The 12,179-nt window shown below is 35.0% G+C and overlaps 1 protein-coding gene across 2 annotated transcripts in view; it reads left to right on the forward strand.

Annotated features, from left to right (window-relative positions):
- Nucleotides 1-12,179, forward strand: part of LOC127836235 (uncharacterized) — a 478,549-nt gene that overhangs the window by 453,961 nt on the left and 12,409 nt on the right. Inside the window, exons 2-3 of one of the 2 annotated variants that reach the window (XM_052362714.1) lie at nt 8,697-9,186; nt 9,303-9,407. In XM_052362714.1, coding sequence (XP_052218674.1) covers nt 8,697-9,186; nt 9,303-9,407 — 595 coding nt within the window. The remainder of the gene's footprint in view (nt 1-8,696; nt 9,187-9,302; nt 9,408-12,179) is intronic. The other variant, XM_052362715.1, reaches the window with a different exon arrangement.

The following is a 12,179-nucleotide window of genomic DNA, read 5'->3' on the forward strand; positions in this document are numbered from 1 at the left end:
ACTGTCTCGCCTAATTTATTAACACGGTCTAATCATATACTGTTAAGTTACGGATCAATCAATAATTACGTTTTACACAATGACAGTTCAATAATTTTGTATAAGAAGAGTCAGGAACAAAATAAACGCTTATAAAAGAAATATGATATCCAAACCTTTTATAAATCCACAATGTACACTCGTCGAGTAGAAGCGGGTATGGCGGCCTATTGAATATTAAAACCGGTTAAACAAACGAATGCACTCATGCAAATAGTGTAATGGCGTTGAACAAGGAAATGGCTTAAACTACTTTTGAATCTGACTTTATTTTACTTTTTAAACGTGCTAATTGACAGAACAAGAGATAACGTTGATAGCGATATACCATTTTGTAACATAAATTATAAAAAAGTATACTTGGCCACCGGTACAAACAAACAAATATTAATTTACGCTTTCAGCAATAAACCCTGATAAGAGATCAACTAACGAGCGTGTAGATTAGTTTGGAATAGTAGAACTTATCCGTATTTATGTTGGCGTTCTTAAGAAAGTGTTCAAACAATCTCGCTTTTGCTTGAAATTTTAATACCTTATGATTCAGGTTTCTGATATCTAAAAAATACATAATTTGCAGTAAAACAAGTTTATTGTAGCCTATGTATACTATAATGATATCGATAACGATTTTTTTTAAACAGAACACGATTGTACAACTAACTATCTAGTTAACGCGTGTTCGCGTCTTGTTTTGTCACTACATTTTATACTCTTTCTTCACGCTTTGTCTGGGTAATTATGAGGAAAGCAAAGCTTTTAATATAAGTGGTCATATAAAAGTTCACATTTAAAAATACTAGACATTGCAGTACATCATTAAACATAAAAAACGAGTTCAAACAAACCTATATTATATTTTGCAAAGGAATTAATTCATTTCCTGTTAACCAAACCGGATTAGGCTGCATTCGTTACATGATCTATGCAGTTGATATGCTTAAGATACCTGGACGTTAATTTGAATTTAACATGCGCGTAGTCCGCTACAGTCGATAATGTAGAAAAGTGAGGACTGAATGGAGAGAACGAAAATGCTTCAATGTTGATGATACAATATCAGAGCATAGTTGGCCTAAAATTTCCTGAAATCTGACATCTGATGGCATTTCTTAGGCATGGCTTCCTTTTATGTAATGATGATTGCAAATACATTTACAAAGAAAACTGGAGGGGATGTCACCCTCTGGTATGCTTGACGACCCTGTAATTAGGTCAAAAGGTTAATGAGTGCATTTGGCTTGAAAATATTGAGGTAAAATTGCCAAAATTGTGAAATATCAGGTACTATTACTGATTTTACTCCTGAACTGACTTATATTTTATACTTCAAGGGTTACATAATTTCTTAACTGATTTTGGCTTTTCATAAGTAGGTCAAAATTCATCAAGTGAACTTTTATAACCCGTATCGAACGTAAATTGCAGTGTATGTTGAAACAAACCAATGATGCATGTATGATATATATGTAAGTAACTTTTCAATGAGAGATGGATACTTTGATGATGAAAAGAGTATTTCTCTGTTGTATCTTAAGTGAATGTTCCTAACTTGGTAAATTACGTTACCTAAATTAAAAGAAAATAATGTTCAATTTTAGACTTTTAATACTTATTGCGTTTTATAATATAACTAGAAATGGCGCGGCAGAGGCCGACGCGTATCCCCACGCCGAATGTTTGACCTAGGTGTGCCCCAGGGTTGGTAATGGGGCCATGCATAGCTGAGATTGACCGTATTGTCATAAGAGAAGTTCATCATCAATTAGAAGTGAATTGGTGTAGAAATGAAGAAGTTATAGTAAAAGGCAATTTTGGGTGGGTGTGACATATGTGGGCAGGGCGCCCCAGGGTTGGTAATTGTGCCATGCATAGTTGAGATTGACCGTATTGTCATAAGAGAAGTTCAGTATCAATTTGAAGTGAATCGGTGTAGAAATGAAGAAATTATAGTAAAAGGCAATTTTGGGCGGGTGTGGTCTATGTGGGCGGGGCGCCCCAGGGTTGGTAATGGGGCCATGCATAGTTGAGATTGACTGTATTGTCATAAGAGAAGTTCAATATCAATTTGAAGTGAATCGGTGTAGAAATGAAGAAATTATAGTAAAGGCAATTTTGGGTGGGTGTGGTCTATGTGGGCGGGGCCCCAGGGTTGGTTATGGGGCCATGCATAGTTGAGATTGACCCTAATGTCATAAGAGAAGTTCAGTATCAATTTGAAGTGAATCCGTGTAGAAATGAAAAAATTATAGTAAATGGAATTTTTTGGTGGGTGTGGCCTATGTGGGCGGGCGCCCCAGGGTTGGGATTGGGGCCATGCATAGTTGAGATTGACCCTAATGTCATAACAAAAGTTCAGTATCAATTTGAAGTGAATCCGTGTAGAAATGAAAAAAATTATAGTAAATGGAAATTTTTGGTGGGTGTGGCCTATGTGGGCGGGGCGCCCCAGGGTTGGGAATGGAGCCATGCATGATTGAGATTGACCGTATTGTCATAAGAGAGGTCCAGTATCAATTTGAAGTGAATCGGTGTAGAAATAAAGAAGTAAATGTTAAATAACCTAAAAAAATGAGTGATAATTTCTGACGCGGCCCCACCCCAACCGCTATAACTTTTGACCCAGGGGTTAGATCAAAATTCCAAATAGTGCAGGGTCGCACATATGCTCATAGCTACCATGTGTGTAAGTTTCAAGGTTCTAGTGCTTTTAGTGTAGGAGGAGATAGTGGCCAGGACGGACGGACAGACAGACAGACAGACAGACAGACGGACGGACGGACGGACGGACGGACGGCGGAGATAACCACAATATCCCCACCTTTTTTTCAAAAAGCGTGGGGATAACAACTTTTTATAATAAGAACAAAAATTATTTCTGCATTATCCTATCAACACAATTACGACACTTTAAAAAATCATTATAAGTAAAAATTTGTGATCTACGTTACAGTCTAAATATATATATTGTTTTATATGCATATTATGCTAAATACTATTTTAAATAAAATATTTCAGCTCAAATAGTATACTCGAATGAAGTTCTTAATACTGTACGTTCTATAATGTCATATTCATGCAATAAAAGTTATTTTAAGTTCACAAAATTAGTATAAATTGTGATAGATATGAATAATGTTAAAAAATAAATATTTTACAAAAAAAAGTGATCTATTTGGTAATATATTTCAAGATCTTGAAGTACCATTAATAATATAAAACAAATGATCATCTGACTTTTATTCACTTTTATGACCTACTCTTTCATCATGCTGAAGAAACATGTAATGTCGGTCTTGTGTGATAATTTATTTAACATACGTTTCAAAAATTTGCAGTTTTGTTCCAAAACACGAATTTCTATGGCAGTATATGCATCTCCTTATCTTTTATCGTTTACAATAATTATCTAGGTTTAAACAGCCGTTCGCTTCATATGCGCATTCAAAAATGCATCCTTGGTCAAATCGATAGCACTTACATCGTGCTGCACTTGGTTTGACAGCCACATGATACTAACTGGACACATAATGCAGGGACCTTTGGTTTTCTCATTCATACCGGTTTCAATGAATTTTCTTCGAGTTTCCATGCGCCAGTATCAAGAGGATCATCAGGTTGAAAATCCTTATCTGTGGTATTTAGCTATATCTTTGCTTGATAATTTGCCCTTCTAATGTGAAGTCCAAGCGCACTATTTATAGGGGGTAACAAAACGCAACTCTTCATGGCTTTAAAAAAATAACCGATACCTACACGTGGCAATGTTTGGTGGTTGGTATTGACAGCAGCCATACAGCACACACACAGAAATTAAGAAACTGCTAGAGCATCACCATCTCTACCAACAACCTCCATGTATCAGGTTGTGCGATATACTTCACCAAGGCGGTTTTCTTACTTATTCTATTTAGAGTAGACGTGGTGTCGCATCATGTCATTGCGGGAAACCCCAAAATGTTCCTTCTGACATTTTCATCTAGATTTTTCAGATATTGTGTGCACAGGATAGCATTGTCTTTGTTTGCCTGTACCAGATGTCATATATACCTCGGCGTTAGCTCCAATGTGGTATATTAACAAGAGCAGAACGTCAGTGTCTCTACAATATACTTCTAAACGCCTGTAGCCTCTATTGAGTGCAATATCATCCGCGTATCTGCCTCCTCGCCATTTACACATAGGTTTGCCGCATCAAAAGTACTCGACTGTGAATCAATATCACCTAGAAATCCACCACCTACAACTATAGTTGACAATGCTGGAAGATTTTCTGATTGTTTTAGCAATTCGTGTGAGAGAAATTTTGCCAAGTCTGCTTTATTGTCATCGTGTGTGATTTACTGTTCATATATTTGCGGAATAGGAACGTTTGGACTTGTTATGAGCTTCCTAATAGATCGACGCTTTCCTAAACTCTCGTTGCTTCTTTGATATATTTACTTCCAAAGTATCGATCAAAAGTCACATCAACTCGGGTAGAGTTTGAGCTGATATACCTAAAAACAGATGTTACAAAAACAGTTGCATACGGTCCAAGTGTTTGACAGTCCTTAGGCTTACCTAAACTCTGTATTAGCGCGTGCAAATCAATTATTGCACATGTGGCATCAGTCGTTGTCGGAACAACTTGAGGCGTCACTATATAATTGTCCTTTGTAAGCACTTGGAGTATGTTTGATTTATGGGTTTCATGCATTTTCCCACTAGCCTTTGTAAATGATAATGGCACATCAGAAAGTTCTAGTACAGATGCTGTTTCTACGGCTCTCCCTGAATTAGCTGCGTTGAAAAGTCTTTCTGCTTTTCACTGACTGTCTCCTTATAAAGATATGCAAATATTTTTGCCTGTACCTTTTGAATAGGAGCATCAAGTTCAACATTCTGCTCTTTCAGCCTCCTCTATGCAAATTCCTTTAGTAATGTTTTAACCCAGACTTTCACAGGTTAATAAATCATCTGTGATATTATTAGTTGCAACGTCCTTAGATGTTATTGAGAACAGTCTGTTCTTCTCTTCATGCACTAAGAATAAATCATATGAACCAAAGAGCTGCATCATTTTCTTGATGCACTCTTCCTCTGAAGAAACTCTCGAACGAGTTCCATCTGCTCTATTCTTCAGTATTCCAATATCTTCTTCATCATCATTTTGATTGACCAATTTCATGGTACTATTGGAAGCCTCAGATCTTACTGACCACGTAATACAAAACCTATCTCTTGCCTGGTGATGTCTTGTTACTCCAATAATACCCCTATCGTTTTACACATTCTGTTTATCCACTAAGTAGCTTGGTCGACAGGTACTCAATTGAATGCTTTTTCCTACAGCCTGACTACAAAGTGACCTTCAATAAACTCTCTGAACACTTCAGGTGCTGCATATTCTAATGATTTCATGACTGCTAGATATACAGGACCCCGACGGGCATAGTTATGTAGTCGTACGCCATTAGCCACGATAGCATCTCGGAGGAATTCCAGATAGAAAAGTTCTTCACTTCACTTTTCTCTTTGTCGAATTTATCTAGTAATTCACCAGGGATTAGATCAGCAGTATAAGATATATGCAGTTTAAACAGGATGAAGAATGTACACTTCAAAACAATGTAATAAGGTACTGAAATACACAAATGAGTTTCAGTCTTTTTTTAAGCGTACGTTGTATTTCATTATATATATATATATAATGGATCCTTTTAAAAAAATACTTTACAAATATGTTGATAGAGTTAACAAAAATTAGCAATAACTATTCCATTGTTTAAAAAATACTTTTTGAACAAAATATTTTATTCTGTTGATTTTCAATGCCACTTGTCATGTTTATTTTGGCATAAAAGTGCACTAAATGACCTTTTGAGCTAAATAAGTGAACACTAGAATAGATACAATTTTAATTAGATCCCAGAAGGTTCATTTTAGACAATAGTATTGCCTTAAACTTTTCAATTTTGGTTATAGATCACAATGAAATGTATTTCATTTCCTCAACAACTGAAAACTGTACCCATTGACCTTTGACCTAATTAATAGGATGTCAAGCACCTGAAAAGGCGACAACCCCTCTAGATTTTAAGCATAGGTTACCTAGATACCAAAAAACAAAAAGAAGCCATGCCTAAAAAAATGCCAACCAACTTCTTTTCTAGGCACATTTGTCAGAATTTTAGGTTAACTAGCATGCATTTTTTATAGAGATCAATACCATTGCTTACAACGTGCGGCGTGTAATATGTGCTAAAGAAGATTTTCAAAGTTTAAAAAAATGTGTTAAGTCACCTAAAATGTCCTTCTCACAAGGCAGCAATTTTTCATGTTATGTATTTGTTCTTTGAATAAAATACATTAATTGTGATATATAATTGCATTGAGATATGTATTGCGTTTATTGTTATATTGTTTTCTGCGCATCTTTACCAGATTCAAGCGCGACATAGGTTGAATTTAGCTTCCCAAAGACGGCCTCATTACGTCTCGGACGTCAGTGGAATCGTCCTTCTTTCCGACGAAAGACTCGAAAAAAGAATTTCATTCTAAATAAAGTGAATAAGGCCGGTAGGAAATGGGAGTTTACACCAGGGCCATTCGGTGAGTGTGTGAGGTTGTCTCTGACGAAAACGTTGCTGTAGCAGTTAATGATAAAGACATACATATGCTGTGGGTGATATACGACAATGTCATAACCAACTTATATGTGTTCCGAAAAACGGTGCTGTTTGATTCCTTCGTCATATTCGATAAATTCGGCATTACAGGACTCTCGTTAGGTAAACCACAACACTGGAGAATAGTGGAAGAGAGAAACATAAAATGTAAACCGAAGAGATACACATACATATACCTGTGCGTTTGTACGTTTAGCTCATGTTCAAACAAAATTGCGACAAAAAAGCAACAAAATGTACTTGTGCGATCCGGCGAAGGGAACGTACAAAGGAATTCAGTTAGAACAGAGAGTTGATGGGATATAAGAGGGACTTGGGGCCACTCTAATGATTATATGTTAGAAGGATGTGAAATACATAACTAGAAATGGTAAGTTGTTATGTTAGTGCAATTGACACTTGTATACGAACATATGTTAAAAAGTGTAAACAATTGTAATGTTGTTGTACCGTTTACAACATGCATGACTGGGGTCTATGTGTTAGAAAACACATGCACTAGATATGAGTTACACAAATACACAGAAGACACACACACATACATACACTTGTTCGTAATAATTGTGAATTGTTATCACAAATAGATTGTGGACACCGCGATGTGCAAGCATGCTTACTGATTGCTTCGTTGTTGCCCCAACTTGAGTTAGAACCGATTCACTGTAGATTTAAAATGAAGATTTTAATCTTCTTGTGAAGATTTTAATAAGTAAGATTGTTTAAATACGAATTTGAAGAAAAATGTATTAACATATACGAAAATAAAAGAAAAATAATAATCTAACTTGTTCACAGAGTGTCGTTTAAAAATGTACTTTATTTGAAATGTTCTGTGTTCCGATATTTTCGGTTCGGGTCAGGCTTTGAATAAGTTTAAAAACAAAATAAAACTGCATTCAATAACGAGTTCCCTTTAGAGCATCAGTATTTCAGAAATATGGACAATTAATTTATTTGAAGAAGTAGATAATCAACTGAATAATGACTAAAATACTGAAGCATGATGCTCTTTATAAAGAATAAACAACACTGTTGTAAATAAATGTTAGAATTGTATTACAATAGTGTCATCGATTTAAATCATTAACTGGCTCGAACGATAATAAGCGCTGAAAACTCTACAAAGTTTAAACCTAAAATAACACTTCTTTAAGTTGTATGTGAATGCAAGGAAATAATGTATTCATTTTTCAATAGGCTGCGACTGAGATAATTGTTCAAGAGCATTGCCTACAAGGTTACTATACAAGTGCAGTGTGACCTCTATATGTACCGGAAATTTAGTGGGCGTTGATTAACACAGCCACAATCTTTAATGAATTTTCGTTTTACGTTAACCAACGCGTCAGCATATTGAAACTTTATTCATCTGTATAATTGGATTATAAACGTGCTATGTCAGCAACACTTTGTCAATTTTGTTGAATATATACAACTGGTAAAATAACAAACAAGAATTGTAAAATACAAACATAGACATTAAAATAAATGAAACTGAAGAAATTGAAATCGAAAGTAGCTAAAGTTAGTGAAGTGATCTTTTTTTGTAGTCAATGCTGAAACACTGAATAGAATGGATTCATCTAAGGAAATCGAAAGCCCAAACCATCATTCAGCCAGCGACATGATCGGCGAGTGTGTTGTGATAAAGCAATGTGAGACTTGTTTACAGGATAATACCTCGGTCGAGGCGACATTGTTCTGTACATCGTGTACTGAATTCTTGTGTGACGAATGCAAGTCTGGACACATTCGGTATAAAGAGGTATACACGAGTTTGTAAACGCTAAAGATTCTCAGATGAAATCTGTCACGGTGGATCTTAAAGGAATGGACGCGTGTGAAGAACACAAAAAGAAGGTAAAGTTTTTCTGCAAAGATCATTCGTTGCTGTGCTGTAGTACATGTGCATTCAGTCACAGACAATGTGAAAACATCAACGAGTTAGTTAAGATTTCAGGCGACAGCGGTCAGGAATTGCAATACCTGAAAGACAAACTTTCAAACGCAGCAGATTATGAACGTAGTAAGATAGAAGATTGCAAGCAAACGGTTACTGCTATTTATGATAAGCTTAGCAATCTGAAAGATGAATTACATAAAACGAAAGAAGACATAACTAACATATTTGACGTAACCATTGCTTTGATAAATAAAGAAGCTAAAAGCACTGTTGATATTGAATCTAAACGTCTTGGTGAAAGACGGTCTGCGTCTGAAGCTGTTTTTCAGGGCATCGTCGAAATATTGTCATTATGTTCTGATGTGATTGATAACGGCACGCCGCAACAAGCGTTTATTCTTACCAGATGCCTTGAGAAAAAACTACAAGAAATCGACATTCATGTCAAAGAGCAACGCGTCAACCATTTTTCGTTGGATCTGTCTTTGGATTTATCAACTGAATTAACGAACATTCTGCAAAACCGTAGTGACGCTGTGAAACTTGTGGTTAAGAAATGCGATCAGATCAAAGGTATGTTATAGTAAATGGGTTCACATCTTATATAATGTCTTCATTGTGATAGGAAGGCTGTTAGCGGTTGATGATTATGCAATTATTGAAATATCATTATAGTTTACTGTTTACAGACGAGACCAGCGATGGTTCCGATGACATTACCAGTGATCATACTAGCGCGTCCATTGGTCGTTTGATCAACACGGACCTTTATTCCAGTAAAGCCTTGGTGCAAGGTTAATGTTTTATCCTTTTCGTAATGCATTTTACGTAAAAAAAATCATTAAATAGTTAATTTGATGAAATCCGTTGGGTTATGATATCTCTCGTAACATGTGCTTGAACACACTAGTACGCATTTACCATTTAACATTTTTACTGCCTACATATTATGCAGTATTTATTTGAATATCGTCACCATCGCGCCTTCAAGTATAGATTCTGAACACACTTAAGTTGTGAAATTTCTCGTTCATTGAAATGAATTGTTCCTGGTTAATTATTTTTTGTAGGTATCTTACCGGTCTTACCGGATTGAAGTATAGATTAACCCTTGTTCGGCTATGCTTGCTTTTACGTCTGCCGTCTGTGCGTCCTTTTACGTATGTCCGTCAGTGCGCACGTCTACTTCTACTACTACTACTACTACTACTACTACTACTACTACTACTACTACTACTAAAACTACTACTACTACTACTTCTACTACTACTACTACTACTACTACTACTACTACTACTACTACTACTACTACTACTACTACTACTTCTTCTACTACTACTACTACTACTACTACTACTACTACTACTACTACTACTACTACTACTACAACTACTACTACTACTACTACTACAACTACTACTTCTACTACTACTTCTACTATTACTACTACTATTACTACTACTACTACTACTACTACTACTACTACTACTACTACTATTACTACTACTAGTACTACTACTACTACTACTACTAACGGACCTAGGTACCATAATCAATAAAACGTATGAAAAAATTACAACATTCTTACCATTCTTGCCGTTATATTATGCATCAAAACTAACTGTACAGCGCCGTTTGAACCATTGTTTAAAATACATTTCAACTGGCCGTTATTTTAAACACACGAATGATTTCATTGGTCCAATGCGAAGGTGTGACTTTACTCCTGAAGATTTCATTCATAAATCGGTTGTTATCATTGACTAGTAGGTCACGCAAGTTTTGTATCGTATTATTTCTTAAAATTTTACCCAGCATTTGTAAAAATATACAATATAAAGAAGTGAATATATGAAATACATGAATACATGAAATCATTAATTGTTCAGATCTGCAAAGGTAAGTACTTATCATCATATTAGTTTGCAAATATAGAAGACTTATTTTTACTTTGAAAGATTACTTTGAAAGTTAAGTAATTTGGCTTTCTGAGGACTTTTCGATCATATTGTGTAAAATAAAATGATAAACAGAAAACTGTATACAAAAATTCTTTTATATTTAGATATCGTCGACTTACTCTATAACTATTTAAGCGAACACAACGTATGAAATATGAAGATGTGTTCGTTTCCTTCACAATTTGTCGAAACGTATATACAATAGCACCACATGTGCAAGACTGTGGTTAGTATTTTATATGGACGTATGATTGATAATTTCACAGATTGTATTTGCTTGACGAATTTTAACAACAAGGTTGCTAATTTATTAAGGCACATTTAAATAGTCATAATTGATCCAATCAACTTAATTTAAAACTATAAACATGTTATATATATAATAAAATTAAACTTAATTATTTTTATAAATCTATATAAACTCCCTGGCATGGTTATCTGTAACCATATGCTCATGATTTTGGAGACACTTGGTAAGGTACTTCTATACAGTGAATGTTATATACATTTGTACGTTATCAAATAATTTTCCTCTGGTCTATGTTAGAGAGAAACTATACTTTTTTATTTTGACTATTACCGATGTTTACCATAGCCAGTTTGATCCCAGAAACAGTATTGAAAAAAATCTCTTTTAACGTAATATATCAAGTATAATACCTCTGGACCTAGTGCGTTTAAAGGGAGTCTTTGGAATTGGTTTGCTGATTATGTTAACATTATCTCCCCGCGGTAGGATAAGTTTAACTTCCGGTGAATTATTTTTAACATACGCTGTAGATGACCTCATGTCACATAATGTTAACATTTAAGTTCAAATGTACACAACGATGTTACGCGCAAAATATTGCACATCTGAGCCTTGTAGTATTAGGCATTATATTATATGACCTCAGGTTCATTATTTAAAAAACATAGACTAAGCAGAAACACACAATAAGTTACTGCAAAATATAACACCTCAGGGTCATGTCTTTTTAGAAAAGATTCTAAATGCCATTTGGTTATGTATAAGTATTAATAACTTATTTACCACTGGGCCATTGCCAGTTTTGACACCTGAGACATGATTTGAAAAACACTTTGAATAGGACCACTATACATAACATTCAAGAAACATCTAAGCCTTGTGGTTTCAGAGATGTCTGAAGTTTCCATGTTTAAAATCTATTTTAGCTCTTGGGACTTGCATATGCATTGGAACTGACCATCTTTAAAAGCGGTAACCAAAGGATAATACCGGTGTAGTTTCATGCAAATCAGTTTAGGATGAGGTGTCTTATGAATCAAATTATTAATGATAGACTATAAAAAAAGGTCTCTATTATGAAACAATTGTGCCCTTTATAATATATAATTGTGTTGGTTTTACCTTTACTTTGATCCAAGGTTACATTAAATATAAGCGGTCATTTAAATGAAGTTTCTCGTTTGTTTACACACCTGAAAGGTGGAGAAAAATTAGGGCCCGTGAACTATATCAAACACTTCAATGTAGGCTAGTTCGTCACTGCATACAAAACAGCGTGAACACATATATTTTTTCTGACACATATCCTTTATTGAAAAATCTTGTGAGCCTTGAGGTAACTGTTAGTGATTTAA

The sequence above is a fragment of the Dreissena polymorpha genome, chromosome 6 (genome assembly GCF_020536995.1).
Source record: "Dreissena polymorpha isolate Duluth1 chromosome 6, UMN_Dpol_1.0, whole genome shotgun sequence".
Classification (NCBI taxonomy): Eukaryota; Metazoa; Mollusca; class Bivalvia; order Myida; family Dreissenidae; genus Dreissena; species Dreissena polymorpha.